Source organism: Dermochelys coriacea, chromosome 1, assembly GCF_009764565.3.
Source record: "Dermochelys coriacea isolate rDerCor1 chromosome 1, rDerCor1.pri.v4, whole genome shotgun sequence".
In the NCBI taxonomy this organism is placed as follows: domain Eukaryota; kingdom Metazoa; phylum Chordata; order Testudines; family Dermochelyidae; genus Dermochelys; species Dermochelys coriacea.
Window position 1 is genome coordinate 231832733 of NC_050068.2, and position 24297 is coordinate 231857029.

The 24297-nt window shown below is 40.9% G+C and overlaps 1 protein-coding gene and 1 long non-coding RNA gene across 5 annotated transcripts in view; both read right to left on the reverse strand.

Annotated features, from left to right (window-relative positions):
* Nucleotides 1–6290: 6290 nt before the first annotated feature.
* Nucleotides 6291–10493, reverse strand: LOC122460562. The gene is made up of 2 exons (XR_006281937.1): nucleotides 7242–10493; nucleotides 6291–7066 (listed from the first exon to the last, which is right to left on the reverse strand). It is a non-coding gene; the product is annotated as an uncharacterized LOC122460562 (long non-coding RNA).
* Nucleotides 10494–12768: 2275 nt separating this feature from the next.
* SSPN (sarcospan) overlaps nucleotides 12769–24297 on the reverse strand; it is a 64019-nt gene continuing 52490 nt past the window's right edge. For all 4 annotated transcript variants that reach the window (XM_043516184.1, XM_038389099.2, XM_038389083.2 and 1 more), the window contains 2 exons: nucleotides 19006–19092; nucleotides 12769–14473 (listed from right to left, as the gene is read on the reverse strand). In XM_043516184.1, coding sequence (XP_043372119.1) covers nucleotides 14108–14473; nucleotides 19006–19092 — 453 coding nt within the window. In that variant the 3' untranslated portion in view covers nucleotides 12769–14107. The remainder of the gene's footprint in view (nucleotides 14474–19005; nucleotides 19093–24297) is intronic.

Sequence of the window (24297 nt, forward strand, 5' to 3'; positions counted from 1 at the left end):
CTGTGTGAAAATACAGTTCAGAGAAAGTCTCAGTAGTAACCTGCTGTAATGCCAACCAGGGACAGCTAGAGGGAAGAGGTGTCCATTCCAATTTGGTATGTTTAGGAAAAAGGTAAAGGCTGGCACAGCACCGTTCATTGCACACATACAGCACAGCTCTAATAAACACCCCTTTTTTTCAGAAATGGGCCTGCAGTGCAAATCTGAATCTGGATTTCAGATGCCCTAAAGGTCAGGAGTGATAGTTTCCATGGGTTTCATTCAGGCCATTGTAGAAACGGAAGCTATGAAATTCAGGTCCAAGTCAGGGTCTGGATTTCAAACAATAAGGTGTATAAATCTGGGCTTTTGTTTCTCAGGGCCCATCTACATTCGTGAAATTTGCACTGGTGCAAAGTAGGGCTTACACAGTTTAACGGACTCTTGCAAGTCTTGCAATATTTGATGTTTTCTTAAAGCCCAAGCTGCTGGAGTCATGGGATTGCAGAAGTATCTCAGCTTTCATTGAAAATAATAATAAAAAAAAGGAGTTAGCTTTCATGGTTATACAGAAAAGCTTGAAAACATGAACCCTAGCAATAAAAAAAAACCAGAAGGCAAATAAATCCCCCAAATAATTATTTCTAAAATCTCATGATTTTGAAGCCAATTTCATGGTTTTTTGGGGAGGGCTGAGTCATGATTTTTTGAATGCTTAGGGTGGACAATACTTCTTACCTTGGTGCAAATTTTTTTAAAAATGTTCTTAGACAGGGCCTATTTGGGTATGTCTACACAGCATTTTGGAGCGAGCAGGAGAGACCTTCCCAGCCCCACTCGCTAAACTTGGGCTAGCGGGGCTCACGTTAGCGCTCAAAAAGAAATTGCTGCAACAACAGTGCTTTGAAGCTGTGGCTCGGGCTCTGAAGCCCACCCAGCTCCCTAGGCTTCAGAGCCCTAGCTCTAGCCCAACCCTGAATATTTACACGGTTATTTTTAGAGGGCTAGACGAAGCCTGCCAACCCCAGGTGGGAGGCTCACTCCCAAAGCTGTGTAGACAGAACCTATATTTCTGCTTTCACTCCTGAGGCTTCTCCAGTGAGAGTCTTTGCAGGGATGAACTTGCTATTTCAATTGGCCACGTCTGGCAATGACTAAGTATTCAGCTCACCATCTGAAGGACACCACGCCCTGGCGTGGGCTGCAAACCTCAGCATTACATAAGGAGTTCTGCAGCTGCTGCTTCAAAACGAGACTGAAAACTTCCCAAGTGGAATCCCCTTCCAGGAATGAAGTTACTCCTCCCCCTCCCCCAGCCCCACTACAAGCCCTATCAATGGGGAACAGGCACATTAGGAACTTACTAAGAGGGGTGCGGTCTCTGGGGAAATCACTGCCCAGCTGGTGCTACTGAACAGCTCATTCTTCACCTCGTTGCCAGGCACTGCTAGTAATAATAAACTCCCACATGCCTGTGATGTTATCCCTTGCTCAGCTGTGCTAGGTGGGAGCTGCTAGCTATATGTGCCAGCTCAAGCAAAGTGGTATCCTCCCAGCGCCAAGCTGCCTGCCCAAGTAAAACCACATAACAGTTCCAGCTGGGGGATTACAAAGAGAATGGGCCAGTCAGGGGCAGTTTTCTCATGCTGTTATATAATAGATATGACAAAAACAGAATAGCAGAATGTTAATGTCGCAGACACCTTATTTTCTATGTTATGCTAGGCGCTTGACTGCCTGTGCTTTGATTTTAACTGGCTGAGCATTCCTGTTCATTTCATTTCATTTCTTCCGTAAAATGGTTGCTCTCACAAGAGTTCGTCTGCAGCCAAACCAGGGCTTTGAGGCTGCAAACACTTACACATGTACACAACTTTTCTCATCTGAGTAATCCTGTTGAATTCAATGGGGCTACTCATATGAGTAAAGCAGTAAGTGATGCTGCAAGCATGCAGCTGTAGGAGACAGAGTTTTATTAAATGTGCTGAGAGGCCAGTGTTGCATACTGAGGTTCCATTGTTTGTCTAGGAGCAGCCAGTTCCACACTTGAATTTCAAGTCTTTGGTCCCTGGCCACTCTAGGTCCCTCTTGAAACCTCATTCTCCTTCATCAGTTCCATCCATCAGATTGTAGGGTTGAGATGCAGAGCTAGGATCTTTTGGTTTTCAATCTGAACTGGAACTAAAACTATAAGGGTAGATGTATTTTTGAAAACAAAGGGCCTAATCCAGCAAATCCCCCTCATTTGAGTAGTCAAATCCCACTCAAAAGTAACTATATACGACTCATCGGGGTATTGCTTGCAGCAGCTGGCCAAAATTCCTTACCCCATTAATAACACCTAAGTCTATGACTTAAGGTATGATTCTCAGCTGGTATAGACATACTCACACTAGCTCTCTTTGAGGTAGCACACTAAAAATAGTAGCATAGCCAGGGTAGCACTGGCAGCAGCAAGTGGTGGCATGGGCTAGTCATGTCAAGTACAAACCACCCTGAACCCCACAGGTATATATGTGGAGTGGCTAGCCCCTGCCACTGCTCCTCTGGTTACACTCTTATTTTTAGCACGCTAGCTCAATGAGAGTTGGGAATCACACTCTTAGCTCCAAGTAAAGACACACCCTTAAATTGTTATTAATAAATAATTAAAACAAAGAATTAACACTCTGTAGCGTTATCACTTTTGACACCCTGAAGTGAGAGGTCATAAACAAAGAGCCATGCCTTAAGCAGTATCTGGAGAACGCCTTGAGCAAGAAATCCCTCTTTTTATTAAACTTCTTTTAGTGGTCCTGTCCGGTAACTGTGGAGGACCAGGAACTCTATAAATACTCCACAGTCTCTAACTTCCTTTTCCCCATCACTGATGTTTCTTACTTCTCAGGCACTGGAAATACGATGGCTGCTTGAACGCTCTGGGGAAGCTCTCCTCTGGCGTGGAATGGTTCCGTTCTTGTGAAAGAAGCTCTGCCACTTTGCACCAGCTGAGCAACTGGCCCCCTGTTTCTAGTCAAGATGGGATTCTTACACACTAGGGAAATATTTAAATTTCACTTTCCTCCTCCCTCGCCTCCAGGAAAAAAAAAAACATCCGATTTCATTTATTTGCTTTTTGGATTATGAAAACTTTTCTATACATATACCGGCTGCTGTAATGTAAGCTGTGGCTCAGACCAGTGCCCAGATAACTCAAGCATGGAGAGAGGAGAAGGCAGCACAAACATGGCTTAAAACCAACCTTCCCCATTACACCGCACCCCCCACCTGCTGACTTGCACTAAGTGCTTCTCGCCTGGACCTCAAACCGCACACCATTTTCTCTCACGGTTTTTTTATTAATATGTTTGAGGCCTGTTAAAAATTAGGCTTCTGGTTCTTGATGTCATCCCCTTCATTCCTCTTGAAATCATTCTCTAAAGCATATTCTCTAAAGTCAACAGAGGTTAAGCAAGTTCATTTGGAACCTGCACAGCTTCCTCCTGACCAGTAGATTTTCCTTGAGCCAATTTATTTTTATTTTAAATCATACTTATTAGCTGCAACCAAGGTATTTTATACTCAGCCCAACATGTGTTTGCTGCTGCTAATGTCATTCCTCAGAACAGTTCATTTTCTCAAAACAAATACCAGCCAAAGCAGTGTATTTAGCTGAAACTTAGCTCTTTTAACTCATGCCATTTCCAGTGGGGCCTCATCCAAACACCATTGAAATCACTGCAAGTCTTTCCAGTGATTTCAATTGGCTTTTGATCAGCCCCATGCTTCTCACTCAGTTAACATATATTGATGCCAACAGGTTAGTCTATGTTATTTAAGACTGTCCAAAAGAAATACAACAGCCCAGACCAATGTTCAATCCACCATATCCAGAACTTGGAGCTAGCAATTGGTTTTGTTTTCCCTTTCACCCAGCATCAAATGTTACTTTTCTGTTTATTTTTTATCTTCAAGACCATCCCTTAATCAAACACAAGCTTTCTGTAATCTCCAGTGTTGTGACTAATGTGATGTAGCAGAGATAATAATGCTTTAGATTAGGAAAAGGAAATGTTAGTTAGGTCTATAACTAGATGGGATTTAAAATAAACTTCTTATATGGTCTGGTCCAAGACAAATGAACTCAATAGGAGTATTTCCATTGATTTCAAGAGGCACTGAATCAAGGCCTTACTGCCATATGGAAAAAAATATCAGGGATAAAGTTCATTTCAGCAGGAATGAGGTGCTCCATGCTCTAATGGAAGAGTTGACCCTCAGTCGCACAGAAGAGAACCAATATAACTCTTGTCCCTTCCAAATTTGATTGTAGGGTCTGACTGTTTTTTTCCTACTCAAACATAATAAATGTAAGATCTGATAATTTAGGACTTTCCAGAGTTAGGCGCGGATAGTAAAACTGCCTTTTCCATGGTATAATGCACTCATTTCAAGCTATGATGGGTTAAGAGATGTCAGAACTTAAACCTATCACTGGTGAAGAACTGAATATTACCCATTCTGGGCTTCAGGCCAGTGTAATTTTGTGGAGGGAAATTCATTATCTGGGGGGAACAAGGAAACATTTCTCTGGAAAGTTGTTTAAAAAATAGGAGCTTTTTGAATACACACTTGGGGAGGTGCATGATAAATGAAGCTTACCACAAGGCTTTGTATATTACCATGTGGCCATCACTACCACAGACTCAGAATATCTACTTGTATAGATTAGTCACTTAGACCCAGATCCTGCAACCTTTGCTCACATAAGAAGTCCTTCCCTGGGTCCCTCCGTTTACTTCATTGAAATCTGATTCTGCAAACTCTATCAGATGCCGTGCTTCCTAAAATGAGAGGTCCCACCGACTTTAGGGGGAGTACTCACAGGAACAAGCACTGTGTTTATTAGTCTCTTTGGCAGGATTGGGTCATTACATTATATATTTCTGAGGGTCTGGATTGGACTTAAAATTTGACTAACACACATATATTCATCTATAGAAAGAGATGTGCATACTCGTTCAACACCTGGGTTCTATGGCCAGAAAGGACAACTGTGATCATCTCTAGGATGGTCTGACCTCCTGCATAACACAGGCCATAGAACTTCCCCAAAATAATTCCTGCTCGAACTAGTACAGTAGCAACACACACACAGAGTAAATCTCCTTCCAGCAGTGACAATGGAGCAGTTGACATGACACTCCATCACACAAGATGATGTTGGCTGAATGGTCTTAAGGACTGCATTATAAAATGCCAGCTATTTCCAGGACAGGGGGTTGTATGATATTGTGATTAGAGACAAAGACTGTGCACTAGGAAGCTGCTAGTTTCTAATCTCCAATAGAGCCAAACTTCAGTGTGTGATCCTGCACATGAACTTGCCACCGCATACAAAAAATTTTGGGCGGGGCGGAACAGCAGGAGCTCAGTGAAAACTACTAATGCTGAGGTACGCTGGGTAAATCTTTAAAAATATAAAATAAAGGAAATGCTCGTTATCACCTCACTATGTCAACATTTGGACGATTTTAATGTAAATAGTTTGTTTTTTTTCCATTCTTATTTGCCGAAACATCTTCACCATATTGATTAACATGACTAGAAAGCAAAGCAAGTATCGGTGGTTACTTTGTGTGTAATGAATGCAGAAGCCATGAGGTCTTGGAGAACTTAGTCAGCCTTGATGCCGTAGTGATTGGTCACCAGTAACACTCATGGGACCTGGCAGTGGTGGGACTGTGCGTTCTGCATGAATTCTTCCTTCCTGAACTCATTGTAACATGGTGCCTCATGATCTTTGCCAAAAGAGTTCAATAACACCATCACTTCTGTGACAACACCCCCTAAGTATTCCAGGCTCAGGTCCACATTCCTTCTTATCCCAGGTAAAACTTCCACTGAGTTTAATGGGAGGGTTGCCTGAGTCAGGATTGCAGTTCAGTTCCTTCTTGTTCTTAGAGGTATATATACACATAGCTTTGCATTCTGCTTCAATAAATGAAATGTACTCATACTGTATAATTAGCCTACAGGCTGGTGTAATCTTCAAGCGCTTGTTTCCTCTTCTGTTTGACAATTCACTATAAACAATAGTGTAATCATAAATATAAGCAGATTTTTAGGATAGGGGATTCTTTTGGGAGATTTTACCATCCTGTAACTCATCTCTTCCAGCTATAAGTCTAGCTGCCCATACAAAGGCAATAGTCTCCTAGTTTTCTTAAAACTGATTGCAGAATTTGGTGAAATAGACCATGGGTAATATGCAGAAGAAAAGTCCAGTTGCCTTGGGAAACAGATAAAGAAACAAAAATGCAGAAGCTAAATTGGAGCAAATGAAAAGTTTTTATTAGAAATGCAGTAAAGATAAAAGTCTTTTTAAATCGGAGGCATAGCTTTTACTATCAGAAGTCATAATTTTTTATTTATTTTTTGCACACAAGAACCTAAATCTGGAAACAGCTATCTTAACAAATAGGATACATATGAATGTGACACAACCAACCAAAATTAGATTATAAAGCTTAATTTCAGTTAAAATACCAAAGGACATTGCTAAATAAAATGGATCGGCCAACTCCTCAGCTGGTGTAGCTTAACCAGCACTGCACAGAGGTACACCAGCTGAGAATCTGGCCCAGTGTAAACTGGTTAAAATTCCTGACCCCCTGCTATTAGTAACACTTTAGGTAATTGAAACTGAATGAGTTACTTTAAAAACAAATTCCTTTTTTTTTTAAACCATGTATGTTGTTTCTTTCTTTCTTTTTTTTTTTTAAACAACTAGACTTCGATAGTGAAAGTAGACCAGACAGTTTCACTCTCCAGTCTGTTTCAGTTGCTGGTTCTTTTATGTTAGCCCAGAGCTCTTGTGTTTGGATTCACAGCACTGGGGTGCAGGGGGCAGAATGTTTAAATTAATTTTAAAAATATTTCCACTGCAGCATTTTTAGAAACATTTCATTAGGGCCAGATCTTCAGTTGGAGTAAACTGGTATTGCTCTGTTGAAGTCAATGGAGCTAGACTGAGTCGCATCAGTTGAGGATCTGGCCCTTACACTATCATTGGGCCATATACCCAAGAAGTGTCAAGCATCTGCAACTCTCATTGAAGGAAAAGGAGTACTTGTGGCACCTTAGAGACTAACAAATTATCCGATGAAGTGAGCTGTAGCTCACGAAAGCTTATGCTCAAATAAATTTGTTAGTCTCTAAGGTGCCACAAGTACTCCTTTTCTTTTTGCGAATACAGACTAACACGGCTGCTACTCTGAAACCTCTCATTGAAGGCTCATCAAGTTTTGTAACTCTTCCCCCAACTAAACTCCCCCCCCCAATTATTTAACATGGTCTAAATCTGGGGCAAAAAGTACTTGGCACTGTCCTTTTAATATTGTCTTCTGTTGATTTTAACATAATGTGCCAGATACACCTGGAGAGCCTTTCTATACATACATGTAACTCCAATTTGAGTCCACACGAGTTGCATACACATCTTTATGGGCTGACTTTGGCCCAGCGTCAGAATCATGGCTATTTTTCAATGAGGATTTGCAGCACACTGCAGGACATCATCACTTACATGACCAGAAAGGAAGAGATGGAAACGTCAAGTCTCTCTTCCCCGCAAAGCTCCCAGTGAAATCTATGGGAGCCATGTGTATATATGCCAGGCAAAACTGGATCCCAAACTGACAGGCTTCTTTAAGGGAGAGCTCACTACTGATCCCATTCAGGCTGTATCCACCAGGAGCAGCTGGCTATGGGGAAAAATATCCAGTATAGATTTCTTTTAGGTACAATTCTGGCAAAAGAGAAATCCTGTGTTATATCCCTATTCTATTAACTTTGGAACATTTCAGAGAAGATTCTCTTTGCACAACTGAGTGAAGCTCAGTTGAAAACTGGCTTGCTAAAATATTCCATTTCTAATATAACTAGGGCCCTCAATGCTGCTGAGCTCTGGCTTAATCTGTGTCATTCTCCATACATCCAGTAATTTGAGGTCATCACAGTGCTTGTCATTCATAATATATCTGACTGAAGGATGTGTGTGTATTCAAGTCATCTTCTGCAGATTATTCCCCCAGCTCACTCTCTGTTCCCATTTGTCTACACATTAGCAACCCAACCTTCTAACATTTATGCAATGTGCTAACCTGGAGACAGTGGCAGGAATATTGGAGTGCAAATGAGCATTAACTCCTGTCAGCTGAGAATCCAGTTTTTGAAGTAGACACTAATTTGTGAGTTTTGATGCATCTCAGCTCATGCTCTATCACAGTCAATCACTTTAAGCACACTTTAATAGCTGTGCTCAAATGTAGATGGCTTCATGGAATATAGAAGCATTATGTTAACAAATGAAATATGCATTATACATATCTCCTTTAAAAAAAAACCCAACCCGAAATACATTTAAATGAATCTTTTAACTGTTTCTTCAGACAAAGGCATAACATTACACACACACACACACACACACACACCCATCAATACAAACCTTTGTTTTTGTTTATATTTGTATAGTCCCAGCTTTCAAACTACAGATTTGAATTGTACACGTGGATAAACGTTAGTGATCACTGGGAATTGTAGGGAAAAAATAAAAATGCTATGGTAATAACTATAGACTCGGCACAATTAATAATTCACAATTAATAATTCCAATAACTTGCTACAGGTGCTATAATTAAGGTAAGCATGTATTAGTAACAGATACAGCTTTGTAAAAATTATGTCAGCAAAAGTTAGCTAAATATACAGTTCCAACCTGTTATAACTGGTCAGAGATCTTTGATTAGCAGAGTAGAAACATGGAGTTCTCTCATGATTTATGATATAGGAACATGCAAGGCCAGATTCTAGAGTTCACCAGAGTTATGGTGATTTACCCTAACTGATGATCTGGTCCACACATAATATTTCTCTCTCTATATATAGTATAAGTATTATAGAAAGCCACAATGTACATACTGGTAATACTGTTCCATCTCCTTAAGGAGGTTTTTAAACTTCATGCTTAAATAGTGCTTTACTGTTGTTCCTCAGTGTCTCCCTTGAATACCCCCCTACCCACACACTCTACTAATATCTAAAAACATTTTCCAGACATAAGCACATGTGGGTGTGTGGAGGGAGTGTATGAAAATTTCAAGGGGAGCTGACATCCCAGACTTAAATATAGAATATATGCATAACGGCTTCTAACACACAAACATAATGGTTTCCGATTTTAGAAGCCCCATGGAAACATTATACAATTTAGCAGACTCAGTAGGTGAAAAAGTTAGTCCTAGTACTTAACTACGTTTCCAGAGCTCTTCTGTAGCTCTCTCTTTTAGGCAAAGCTCCAAGTAGCTGCCCACATAGAGCTAGATGGAGCTGGCAAGGCTCAGATGGTGATCACGTGAAGGCACAGTCAAAGAGTGGGCTTGCTTACAATGTCTGTACATTTCAGCTACTGTGTTCCTCATCTGTCATGTAAAGCCAAATCGCGGCAGTTCCCCTTCCTCCAAAGTCTAGTTTCATTTTAGTACTAGTGGAGCGGGAGGAGGAGGAGGATTGTGCAAATCTCAGAGATTTATGGCTTATAAGAAACAGTCATTGCCTTGGTTCATGGTCAGTTTTAGAATGCAACATTTTGCTAAGTAGTATGCTGTGTATCTCAGTTCCTTTTTTGTTGTTCTTATTATAACTTTAGTATTTGCATAACACAACATCAAAATACCTCAAACCCAGAGTAAAGATGATGCTTTGTGTGTTATGCATGCAACATCCCTGCTTACATATGTTCCGAGGACTGCTTGCATGACTAAGGGATTAAATAACCAGGCCCCAGCCTTCTGGAAAAGTCCAACCGAATTTAATAGAGAATGAAGATCTTAAGCTTGGCAATAGAATGCAATGGAGAATTATACCCCACTGTTATAGTTCTATAAAATGGTCTGAAACAGTCTATAGAAAGATCTCATTCTCCATGAAATTTTCATTTACAGTAAGGGCCTGTTAGCAGTATAAAGAGGCCATAAAGTGAGCACAAATGTAATTTATGCTCTCTTTAAGGCTCATTTATGCTGCCAGAACAATAGAAAGTGGCAATAGTGCAAATGAGAATCAGGTCTGTTTTGAGTGTAGACTATATAAACCTTTCTCAGTTCCTATGCAACCATATTGGTTTAATCACTAGCCAGTTTTAGTGGGCTTTTCCAGAGGATTCATTTCCAGGACTGATTTTTTTTCCCCTTCGCACCTCTTCAATACCTTGCAAGAGCTTTAGGTCCCAATCCTCCTCTCACTGAAGTCAAGGTGAATTTTTGTTTTACATTCACTTTCACTGGAGCAGGATCTGGCACTTTCTGAAGACTCTAGATAAAGAACTTTTTAGTTTTGCTCTAATCAAAGTTCTCAGGATTTTCTTGGAACAAAATGCATATTGTAAAACCATGGCCAGGAGACAGCTGGTTCAAAATAGCGCCTGTGGCTGTTTCCTGGTATGACCTCTATGTTCTGAATGTATAATCTTGATAGATAGATACATCTAGAGAGATAGAGAGATAGATAGAGAGAGACATAGAAGTTAGCATTTGCTAGTTCAAAATACCTATTAAGCAGGAAATATTTTAATATACATGATCAATATTGGGTTTTTTCCCTTTCAGAGCAAAGAGGTAAGCTGCAACACACTGTTTAATATACTGAATTCAACTATGCAGTTTAAAAATATAGGTGGGCTGCTATTAGAATACACAGAGTTCTAGGGAACAGGCATTTTTCCCAATACATTCATTGTATTTTCCATAGCCACCCTCAGATCTTTCACAGCAAATGTGTGTTAGCCCTCATCATTATGATGGATTCAGTGGTGCCGAAGGGTGCCAACCTATTTAAATCATTGGATTGTGGCTGGAGCCCTCTATGCAGCAGCTTCCCCCCTCCTCCACTTTCACATGAGGGAAGAGGCACAGAGTACAGGACCTAACAGATTGCAGTGAACAAAAAATGAAAAACATAGGACTGAGATGAAGGCCAAAGGATTAAAACTGACAGCTCTGGAGAGTGAACATTTAGCTATAGTGGAAATATGGCACAGGCAACAGCAGATCAAACTTCCCATCCTGCCCTGCCACTCAGCCTCCTGTGTGGAGTGAGAGGGTTGGTCAGTCTCCATGTCTATTCAGTCCTTGGCCTTGCCACTGATAGTGCTAGAGATACCAAAGGGTGCCAGTTTTAGTGGTGGCACCTCACTCTTTGAACTATCCCCTTTGAAACAGTTTAACAAAACCCTTTTCACAAAACTAAAATAATTCAGTTATTCTTACCCCCACTATTTCTTCCCTGGCCAATAAAATCCCCTGGACGTTGGGTAAGACACCAGCCTGGATAAAGGCATTCTTTGAAGAAAGGGAGTAAAATGCTTATATTTCCCACCAAAAATTATAGGTAACATTTTCAAAAGTGCCCAAATGAACAAGCCTGAGATTATTGAGTGCCTAAGTCCCTTTTGAAAATGGCACTTCTTAGACACTTTGAAAAATGTTACCCCACAGCTGGAACAGAGCAGCCCTGAGAGTGAGCTGTCAGGACTGCTGTGGGTCTGCATCCTCTGGATCTCCAGGGGTCCCCCATTTTGAGGGGTGAACCCTACACTCTTTTCCGTCTCTGGACTGTGCTTGAAAGATGGAAAGGTTACTTCCACATAAACATCTCCTTTGGAAAGCTAAATATTCCATGGATCCACATGCAATGGCTATGCTGATGTAAGGATCAAACAACTTCCACTGACATCAATAAGATACTTTCCATTGACATCAAGGAGAGATGGATCAGTCCCCAATATGGTAGTGGACCCCAAATCAATCCTCTTAATTGAATTCCACTGTACCTGGCTTCTTCCCAAGGTTGTCATTACCTCAGTTTTATTTGAAGACTGTTTTGGAGTCAGATTTGCTGCTTAGATTGCACCAATTTACCTGCACAGTTAATGCTGATATAAAATTCTACAGTACCCACAAGTACTTGTGTCTGCAGGTTTGTGGGCACAAAAAGGGAGGCCCCGGTTGAGGCTGGTCTCAAAAATTACACTTTTGGGGTTAACATTTTTCATAAGTGGTTAAGACCTAGATGCCCAAAGGCATTTAGGCTCCTAATTCCCAAGGAGTTCACTGGGAGGTAGGTGCCTAAATCCTAAGTCACATAAGCAGGTCTCAGCCTATGTGACTTAGGATCCTTAGTCACATTTTCAAAAGTGACATAAGCACCTAGGAAGCTGAAGTCTCATTGCAAGTGAAGGGGACTTATGCTCCTAAGTGCCTAAATCACTTTTGAAATTGGGGCTAAAGCACATGAGTCATGTAGGCAATTTGGGATGTACTGTATATGTGTGAGCAATGAGGGAAGGTTGAGACCCTTCCAAATGAAACTAAGACCAGCAACAAATAAGAATCTATTGCTGGTAACAGTATAAATTCTAGTCAAGGTTTTCAAAAGGCCTAATGAGATCCCTTAAAGGGGCCAGATTTTCCAGGAGTGGTGCTCAGCACTTTCTGAAAATCAGACCAATGGAAGGTCTCTCAAGTTGGACACCTAAAACTGAAGTTCCCAAATAGCTAGTGGCTTTTGGAAAGCCTGTATCAACCATGATTGTAATAGCACTGCATATAAAAAGGATCTTTACCCAATTACTCCACTTTTACTTTCCTCCAAGTGCAGCAGGCCAAAGTCTTCTTGGTGTACTTCCTGTGAAGACAACAGAGTTGCACCAGGGATGGATTTGACCTAACAACCCTGAAAGATATATCACTGCATAAATAAAATTGCCAGTGTCCTAACAATCAGATGAGGGATCTCTAGATATACAAGGCAAGATTCTCCACTGCTTTCGTCCTTGCCCTTTGTACATCTGTGCAAATGAATGTGTGCAAAGTATGACCAAATCAGAAGTCTTCATTTACTCACACAAGTTTTATATCCACTTTACAGAGGCGCAAAGGACTATACAAGGAGCAAATCAGTAGAGAATCAGGCCCATAAACTGTAAAGCACTTTTGGATCCTAACCTTTGGGATATAAACTGCTATTTAAATGCAGTTTGCAATGAATGATTATCTTCACCACCACTCATTAGGAAATCATTATGCTCTTGTACTCAGATTATGTTCTTAGGACACTGGCAATACCTTCTTGGAGGCCCCCTTTTTATTTATGCAGTGATATATCTTTCAGGGTTGTTGGGCCAAATACATCCTTGGTGCAACTCTGTTGTCTTCACAGGAAGTACACCAAGAAGACATTTGGCCTGCTGCACTTGGAGGAAAGTAAAAGTGGAGTAATTGGGTAAAGATCCTTTTTATATGCAGTGCTATTACAATCATGGTTGATACAGGCTTTCCAAAAGCCACTAGCTATTTGGGAGCTTCAGTTTTAGGTGTCCAACTTGAGAGACCTTCCATTGGTCTGATTTTCAGAAAGTGCTGAGCACCACTCCTGGAAAATCTGGCCCCTTTAAGGGATCTCATTAGGCCTTTTGAAAACCTTGACTAGAGTTTATACTGTTACCAGCAATAGATTCTTATTTGTTGCTGGTCTTAGTTTCATTTGGAAGGGTCTCAACCTTCCCTCATTGCTCACACATATACAGTACATCCCAGTAATGATAATGTGGGATATCCAAGAGCACAACTCCCTAAGCATGACTGGAATAATTTCACTTAAACAGTCTGAACCAGATCCTCAACTGGTGTAAATCAGCATAGCCCCACTGAAGTCAATGGAACAGACAGATTGACACCAACCAAGAATCTGGCCTATTGTTTGTTACCATATATAGCTCAGCAGAGGAATGCCAATAATGATCAAAACTGCCTTTGTCTATGCCTATTAAAGATGCTCTTTCGAGAATATTTGTACAGCCACATCTTTAGAATTTTTGAGATACATCTAGCTCTTCCCACAAGGGCCCTTGGCAATAGCACCCATAAAAATTGCTCTTCAAATGACTGAAAAATATAAATATATTCATTAAAAATGTGTGAATGGTCATCTTTGTCAAAAATCTTTAAACACTCATCTATTTGCGGTTTCTACAGTGGTAATAGCCTGACATTTGTTATTCTCTCTCTACAAAACAAACCAGAACCACCCCCTATACTTTCTGCTGCTGGATTTCAGTACCAGTTAATGAGTGTAACCGAACGCCCACATAAAAGACCTGATATCTGTGTTTCCATATCACAAAGCATGCTAACAAACACACAATGGCTGTGATCAGATTAAGAACCATCTGCAGTAGCAGATACAGATTGAAAGTGCCAGTGACACTGGTACAGTCAGATACATCATGGTAAATGAAGGTCCTACTGAAGGGATCTGAAGTGTCCAGTTTGCACTGGCAAGAGTTGAGGACGGCATCACAGGTAAACTGTGTAATCTGTGAATAATGATGTGCAACAAAAGCCACTGCCAGAACACAGGTAATCAGACTCAGGGTGCTCAGTAGAAAGTACATCAGCTGAAATAAAGCAAAAAAGAAAAACATTCTTTTCCAGCTACACGGAGAACAGGGCATATAACCAACACATGCACATAGATTTTTCTAGTGAAAGCGTGCATTTGAAGGACAGTTTATACATTTCATGCTCATGAGTTGCAATAAATATGTAATTCTGGGTTGATGCAGAGCTTGGGTGCTAAAAGCAGTTGCAAGTACATCAGCCCTCCAAAAGCATATTTTACTTACTTCATATGAGGTTTGGAATATAATTTTCAGAACAGACCTATTAAAAATAATATCAAGGAGTCTAACTTTTTACAAAGTTGCATGCTTAATGGATCAGGCTGTGCTTTTGTGGTATTGTTCATGCTGCTTTGACTAGAGTTGCAACAGCCACGTATTCAGGTAAGGTAAATTTGTGGTGCTCTATTGAAGTCAATGGAACCACAGCAATTTACACGAATTGAGGCACTAGCCTCAAATATTTAATGGCAAGCAGTGGTGCTTACAAAAATGCTGTCATTATGCCACTGACATAAAGGAATTACAGGAACAAGTTTGTGCATGCATCTACTCATAGCTATGTTTTGCGCACACACAAAAAATCAGACTTGTGCAGGCATATTGGACAGCTAGGTGTCTAACTGAGCGGGGACTGCAAGGGCACTTTGCTTGAACTCATCTGAGGTTCCATAGGGAAAATAATGATAATTACAAAACATGCACATAAACTTATAGGAGTGAATTTGTGCCTCACAGAGGCCCCTTTGGAAATCTGGCCCAGGAAGGTGAAAGAGAAGATTTCAAAGGCACAGAAGGAAGTTAAGTTCCCATTAGTATCTAAGGCTACCACTTGCATGGAATAAAGAAGATAGAGTCCTTTTTCAGTCCCAGAGGGAAATGTAATTATTTGGGGCCTGGTCCTGAAATCTGCTCCATGTGGATGGAATTCTGATATCACTGTGAGGTCATTCAGAGTCCCAATCACTTCAGGTTGCAGGAGTGGAGCTTTGATTATTATATGGTATGGAATTTCCTGACATTTGAGTTCTGGATGTGGCAATTTTTGTATTGCACTCACACTACTTTTTGTGAATATATACATTCAAATATAACTCTGTGCATAGCGCCAATATCATTTCTGGTTCTGCCGAGCAGGATGGAGACATTTATTTCTCTTGGCTTCTTACCTATCTGTCAGCAATATGGCATGGTTAGGAATTTGTTATTTTAAATAACAAGGGTTTTTTTTTTAACCTCTGCACCATAAGCAAACTATCAATATATAAGCATTTTTATGACCTTCAAGCTCTAGGTATGTATGTTTTGAAATTCACTCTCTGGGTATATTTGTCTTTGATTCACACTGTAGATCTATCTTCCCAAACGTGTCAGTTTGGGGAGAAATAGTAGGGCTTATAAGAGATATCAAAGCAATATATCCCTTCTGTCCCCAAAATAACTGAATTCAAGATATCTAGATCTTCATTTAGAATCCATGGCTTCTATTAAGTTTAATGACTCTCCCTGCAGTCTTAAACTTAGGTCAATTTCTAAAGAAAGGTGGCTTTTATTAAATTTAATTACATTCCCCCTGCAGCTTTCATGGTAAAGGCCCACAGTAAAACTGAAGTTACAAAATGAGGGCAGCTCCTATTAAAAACGGCATGGTAAAGGGGCAGCTAGTAATTGAGGGCAGCCTCTAAACAAAGATATATGGTAATTTATGAGCATGTGATAATATTTCAAAAGATGACGCAAACATTTTTAAAGGGAAAAACATGCTGGCAACAGATAATTGCATTAATGTTGATATTCATGAGGGAACCAATTTTAAACGATTATCCTGGTGTAAATCTGTGGCAACCCCACTGAATGGAATGGAGAGTAGAATATGACCTCATTACATGAACTTTTAAGTTTGTATGTACCATGGGTCTGCTTCTGCACTGATCTGCACTGCATGCAGCTATCAACACCTACAGAAAGTGAGTGTAAAATGGCATCAAATCAATAAATAATCTAGACAGTACTTCTTGTATTGTCACATGCATTTGCATGTTAGGCACCAAAATAAATACATTAAGTAAAATTATGCCATACATGAAGGAAACCTCAGTTTTCCTTCCAAATGCAAAAATATACAGGCAGCCCCTGCAGCAATCAGCTGAGACACACAGAGTCATATGGGGCCGTTAGGCAATTGACAAATAGCCATTATCCTCACGTGGCGTTTGCAGAGGAATTTTCTTTGCAGTCAGATGAAAGGGAACACACTTCTAAATATCAAAGGTGAGTCCAAAGAAAATGCCGCCTGGGAAGGAGCACAAGGGCAACGAGTGCACAGATCCCATCAGCAGGCTAATCACACGACAGACTCAGAGGCAACTCCAAAATGGCAAATACAACTGCTTAGGGAGTTCTGCCAAGGAGCCGGAATTTCTCCCCGGAAAAATGTTTTTCACCGCTTAAGAGCTATATAGGTCCTGTGATTGCTATCTAAATAGTGTTACGGGGCAAGGCCAGATGGCTATGGAAAAGTAGTGGGAGATAGATAGATTAGCTCCAGGCTAAACAAATCCCTGGTACCAGGATAAGTGAAATGGCAACTGCTCCAGGTCAATTAAGACACCTGGGGCCAATAAAGAACTTTCCAGAAGGCAGGGAGAAGGCTAGGTTGATTGGGACACCTGAAGCCAATCAGGGGCTGGCTGAAACTAGTTAAAAGCCTCCAGTCAGTCAGGTGGGAGTGCATGTCAGGAGCTGTGGGAGGAAGTTGCGCTGTTGGAGAGGCTGAGTAGTACACACCATATCAGGCACAAGGAAGGAGGCCCTGAGGTAAGGGTGAAGTAGAGCTTGAGGAAGTGAGGGCTGCTGTGGGGGAAGCAGCCCAGGGAATTGTACATGTCATGTTTCTAAAAGGTCAGCTACCATAGCTGATACTATTAGGGTCCCTGGGCTGGAGCCAGGAGTAGAGGGTGGGCCTGGGCTCCCCCCGTGATTAATCACTGAGACTGGGAGACAACAGAGACTGTGCAAGGAAGGATAACTTCTCCTCACCTCCCTTGCTGGCTTATGATGAAAATGGCTCAGTAGACTGTGACCCTTGTCTCTAGAGAGAGAAGGATTACGGGGAGGGTCACAGCGAGCCTCCGAGACTAGCGAAATCTGCCAGGAAATGTGGGACCCATGGAGACAAGGACAGAGCTTTGTCACAATAGAAGGAAAAAGGAAGGAATGGGGGAAGTACCGTTGATTAGGTACAGTGAATGGCAGGTCACATACATTTTCCTACATGATGAACCCAAAGGAGAAGAAAAAGGTTTTAAAATATTTACATTTTTGTTACACGTCAGGGAAATAAACAACAACTCAGCTAAGATGCATTGTGTCCTGCATGGGAAATTCCTATACTATTAAGGATTAAACTGGTTGGATTCCATAGAAAGTATTCAAAAAACCTGCAGAAGTTAATAGAGAACCCTTTCTAAGAGTTAGGGTAGCTTGGACTATAAGACCATGAAGAGGGGCTAGAGGATGTCAGAGCCACCCTTTATACCAGTGTCAGTGCTACCTGCTGAGGGGTGGGTGGATGTAGCTCTGCCACCTGTGTCTTTGCAAATCTTCCTCTTGAATTTTATTCATTTTCCCTTTCCATTTAATTCTTTCACTTATTATTCCACACCAGCACAACAACAAGAGCCTTTGAAATAAAAGTAATCTGGAGAAAAGCTGCTACAATACTCCTACTGGAGAAAAAATTTGGTGCCATTCAGAGTTAAATTCATCCTCCTGCAGAGGGTCAGTGCAAGGCCAATGAACTGCATAACAACCACGCTAGTGCTGTTTTGAGAACTTAAATGGGACATAAGTGGTGCTTAGTCCTTGTGTGCTCACTGACTAAATGTCTGTGATACCTGACACAATATGAAGCAAGACTACATAGTTTACATGGGCTTACTATATATCCTTGGTATGTGGGTGGGTGGGCAAGTAGGGGGTCTTCCCCCAAGCATTTTAACTTGCACGTGCATATGCAGTCAGCATCTAATTTTATGGTAAGGGGGAAACTGCATGCTAGATGGGACTTAAAATCAATCCTAAAATGTCAGAAATAGATACAGTAAAGCCTTATTTATCTGAATCCCTTTAATATGAAATTCTCTATCCTGATAACTGTGATGTCTCCTCTTACCCAATAACCCCCTCAGTTTTGGAACCCTTGAGCCCATTTATCCAAAGGTCTTTGATATTCCTCAAAATGTTGCAGATAAAATGGGCTCTTACCTGAAAATAAGGTATTTATCAGCACATCTTGACCTAGAATTCCTCTTTTATACAGACTTCAGATATGCATGGTATAGTATAAATCCTCCTAAGCATTTGTTTGATTGTTCGCATTTTCTAGACTGCCAATCTAAGGGTTAAATTTTTGCAATTTCAAGCACAATCTGGCTTTCTTTTATATCGGGAAATTATCCAGTAAAGCAGCTTGTGATTTTATACGTGTGTGTGTGTGTATAGCGAGATTTTAAAAAATTACATTGTACCTTTATGGCAAACTGGAAACATGTCTTCTCCTCAGGCTGATATGAAACACAAAGCATCACCATTCCCACTAAGGCCACCATAAAGACCTGCAAAGGAGGAGATTTAAAGGGACAATGTCAAGATAAAGATCTTATTTTTCCAAACAAAAAATGTCCTATGTGTATTACCAGCACCTTTAAAATAAAATAAGTTTTAAAATGTAATAACTTTGCTGTGGTATTTATATGGCCCAATAGCATCTGAGTGCCTCACAATCCTACAACATGCCTCTGAGGAATGTTTATCCTCACTGCACTCTTGTGATGTAGGGCAGTTCTATTATGTCCATTTGACAAATGGGAACGGAGGCACAGAGTGGCTAAGTGACTTAAGGTCACATAGGAAGTCTGTGACTGAGCTGGTCTCACAGCTCCAAGGCTAGAATTCTAACTATTGGGAAATGCTGCGGCTTTAAATTTAGCCCAAGGTTTTCAAATTTGAAAGCTTAAAGTTAGTCTCCCTCAATCTATATTAAGGCATCTAAATTAACGGCCTGGTTGTCAGAGGTGTTGGGCACTCACCACTGCAACTGGAATCAATGGGAGCTGCCTGGCTCACCGTTTTTGAAAATCAGAATACTTATGTAGCTGGCCAAATATTTAAGGCCTAACTTTAGGTGCTCAGCTTTGGAAACCTTGGCCTTAATTTATATGGCTACATTTATGCTTGTTTACATTCTGGACTTCATTTGGCTAATACACTAAAACTAGACAGTTTATTTATTTGTAAAATTTAACTCAACGCAACAGTTATAACTCAAAGGAAGAAATCCAGAGATTCCATCAAGCCTACCATGGGGTTGGCTATTGATTTTACATGGAAAGTGCTCAGATACTGGATGGCTGGATGGATAGTAACTTTTGGGATGGAATTCTGGATAGCCCTGTGTAGGTAGGGAAGAGAACACACAGGATCCAGGCAAAATTTTGCACCTACTACTCCCAAAATGCCATGTAGGTCAGCTAGTGTGTCCAGTGACATTCCACAGACATATCTGGGGTAGACAGGAGAGTTGAGGCATGGCCAACTCACTGTGCTCCTTGCACATCTGCTACTAGCAGATGAGCACAAGCTGCTTGTTTGCAAAGCATCAGTTGCTTAGTACGCTCCCTGATGTCCAATGAGCCATTAAGCCTTATTTGCCCTTCACAGGCAGAAAGGTTCAGAAAAACCTTCAGCTAGTTGCTATGCTCCACTCCCTTTTTCAGAGCTCTTCCCAGGAGACATACCAGAATGTAATCTCTTGTTTAGGGGCTTGTCTATGCACATAAGTTTCACCAGTTTCCATTTTTTAAACCAATTGATTAAACCAAAGCAAAACCTTGTTTGGACTCACTTATTTTAGTTTAGAAGAGGCTTATTTTGGCCTAGCTTAAAACCTGCCCTAATCAACATAAACTTAATTTTATATAAGCCTAGTGTAGATGGATTTAATATCATACACACAACTTTTTGCAAAAGTTAAACTCTTCTTCTTCTTCACCTTGTGCCATCAATTGGGGGTCACCTTGTCCCATCAAGGCTTCATCTCCAAGTGCATTTTCCAAACTGGAACCAGTCTTCTTCATGCCCTCCTTCAGTGTCTCAAACCATCTTTCCTTGTGATCTTTGTCCTGGGACTACATCTCATGTACTCTAAGGCCAACATATCCCACATCTTGTAGTCTCAGATGACCCAGCCATCTCAGCTGATACTCTCTCAGCTTTTCAGCGATAGGGGCTATGTGCATCATGGCTAGTACTGTTTAATTGTGTATCCTATCAGTTCTCGTCTTATCCAGAGTCCACCTGAGTGCGAAGTAATTGTTCTTCTCTCTTCCTCATGGGCCAACATTCAGACTGTATATCATGGCTGGCTTAATCATCTTATACATTTTGTTCTTTAGTTTACTTGGCATATTCTTATCACAGAGAATTCCCTCCATTTATACCAAAATGCACTTCATATGACTTAACATCCACAGCCACATTCTCATCATGGCACAACACTGAACTGAGGTATTTAAATTGTTGCACAGACTTAAAGCTAGATGATAGAGTTAACTGGCTTCTTGTTGTCCCTCTTAATGAAATGTATGTATTCAGTCTTTTGTCACCTGATTCAGAAGCCACTGTCTTCTAATGCAGCCCTCTACAGTTTGAGGCCCCTTTCCCGTTTGCATTTATCTTCATGGAATAAAATATCGTAGGAAAAAAGCATGGTGCATGGAATCTCTCCCCTAGTCTTCTGCATCAAGGGGTCCATTACAATCACAAACAGGAATGGGCTTAAGACTGTTCCTTGATGTAAACCTATCTTTACAGTGAAAGGCTTACTCTAGACATAGCTGCTTCTCACTACTGTTGTCCTACCCTCGTACGTGTCCATGAGAGAGAGACATATTCAGACTGGCAAATTGTGTGACAGCAGGTACCATAACAATTGTCTAGGAACTCTGTCATAAACCTTCAAATCCACAACACTAAGTTTAATTCCTTGAATTTCTCCTTCCATATTCAGGCTGTGAACCTTGCAAACATTGTTGACCCTCCTGGCATAAACCTGAGTTGATTACTTGGTGCTCCAGCTCCTCCTGATGTCTTTTCTCAATGATTCTCTCCAGCCATTTAATCATGTGACTCATTAACTTGATGGGTTAGTAATTACTACATTCTGGCACGTCTCCTTTATGCTTGAAGATAGGGACCAATGTGCTCTTCCTCCATTCATCAGGCATTTTTCCAAGATGGAGAATTAAGCAGAAAAAGTTCATCATCAGCATCACTCCCTCATGGCCTAATGCTTTAAATGCCTCAGCTGGTCTGCTGTCTGATCCCACTGTCTTCCCCACTTTCATCGTCATTAGCGCTGTCTGAGTCTCCACCATGGGGATAGATCTTATGAGGTTGTTACTTGAGCATACCTCCCTCAAGGGTTTCTACATGTTGTGGTACTGATCTTCCACCAGCACTTTCATTTTCATCTGACAGATTTCACAGCTCCCAAGTCCTCTGTTCTTCTTTGCCTAATTTTGGCTAATCTATATATTCCTTCCCCCGCCCTCGTTCATTAGTAGTCCCGCATATATTGCTTTAAATACCTGAACTTTAGCTTCTCCAGCTGCTGTTTTTGGTGTTTTCTTTACCAGCTTGTATTTCTCAGAACCTTCCACCATTCTTATTTTCCGCCATCACTTAAATATTTCCTTCCTCTTCTTTACTGTCTCCTGCACATTGTTTTACCACCACCGAAGCTCCTTGCCAAGAAGTTTCCCTTTTTTCATCTGGCCATGGGCAGCTTGTGAACTTTCTGTGATATGTTTGGACATTTCCCCCCAAACCTCATCAGTTTGGTCATGTCCAATCTCTGTAGAACCTCATCCTTACATCTCTAGCTTCCCTATCTGTGAGCCTCCACAACTTTGTTCTTTCTTCCACAACTCATCTTTTGTCCCCCATGAGCCTTTTCACTCAGATGTCCATTAGAAGCAAATCTATGTTGCTTCCCAATCTGCTGTCCTGGGATCACTTTACAGCCTCTCATGTGTTTGAGATCTCCTCCTCTTGTCAGGAAGAAATTGATTTGGGACCTATTGGAACAGCTCTTTTTTACAAAGCATGTACTGGCAACAGTCAGGCCATGGGATCTGTCTAACATTTTCTACCAACTTCATTTCTGGTTCCAAAGCCTTAACCTCTGACAAATAGTCATAGCCCTCACTGTGTGCTCCCACATGTCTGAGATCTGCTCTGATAATCAAGTACTCAGCTTGTGGTACTTAATTTATCACTTGGTCCAGCACTATCTGGAATTCCTTCTTTTCCTCTATTGTATGAAACATTAAATATTTTTTTCTGTTCAATGCCATTCTCTTTCTTTGCACTGCCTTATCCTGTCACATTTCTGCTTTGATTATTCCTATGCTATTCCTCCTTGCTACTGAGCCACAATACATTATGTTGTAACCCTCCTGATCATGGATTTCAACCCCTTCCATTTGGTCTCTTTTATACAGAGAATATGCACTCTTTCTTTTCAAGATCCCAGCAATTTATCTAGATTTGCCAGTCATTGTTCCCACATTCAGGAGAACCAAACATAGCTCTTTAGCCACATGCACCCAGAACGTGGTAACCTTTTCCCATTTTTCCACAGCTGTTGGGCAAAGCAGTCTCATCACTTCTGGGGGATGCTCTAGCATTGTACTGGTACACTCCCTGAAGATGAAGGGAGCATAGAGCATACGTGCATGGCACAACTTTTACAAACTGGCTGGCCAGGCCCAATGTTCTTGCTTTGAAATAGGACTCCCTTCTCATAGGTGGAATCCCTACTACAGCTAATGAGCTCCATCTGTTTGGAGCAACCTAGTTATAAGGCACCACACACCAGCCTTTCAACCCATGTCTTCAATTAAGAACATCTCCACCATGAGAAGGCAAGTATACTACACTGGCCACATGAGGCATTTCCTAGGAAGTGAGAGCTCATCCTCAAAACCACCTTGAACATGACCATTATTTAGTTTGCACCACTTTAACTAACTTTAGGTAAGTCAGTGCTCTTTGCATGTAAATAACCTCTAAGCCCCCCTCTGATCTGTGATTGCATTTTATTTTCTGTTTCTCCTGCATGAGCCATTGCTGTTGTGTTTGGGTTTCTAACAATGCAGGAGAAATGTAAAGAGTAAAATTAGTTATCTTGGACAATATTTGCAGGCCAGATCCTGAGATGTGTTTGACCATGTGCAATTCCAACTGATTTCAGTGGGCTTTTGATCAGCCCCATATGAGAGTAGAATTTGATCAGTGATCTCCAGGGTGAGTTTCTATTTATATCATAAGTAACCACTGTCATCTCTCAAAGGATGGTTCAGGCTTGTAGGGATAGGATCATGAATCTAAATTCCACCTATCCTCTTTGTTACAAGATATCTGCAGGTTTTTTTATGTTATTAGCAAAGACTGCAGGGTTTAACTGTAGTCAGCAACATTTCCTGTATGCATGAATAGCATGGGTTAGAGCAGAGGCTTTCAAACTTTTCAGTGTGGACTACATCTTAAATACAAACAGATACAGAGATGTGCTGATTGCATTTCAGCGCTGTGGCAATGACAGTAATTGCTTATGCCGAACAGTAATAGGAAAAAAGAAAAGGAGTACTTGTGGGACCTTAAAGACTAACAAATTTATTTGAGCATAAGCTTTTGTGAACTACAGCTCATTTCATCAGATGCAGACAGTGGAAAATACAGTGGGGAGATTTATATAC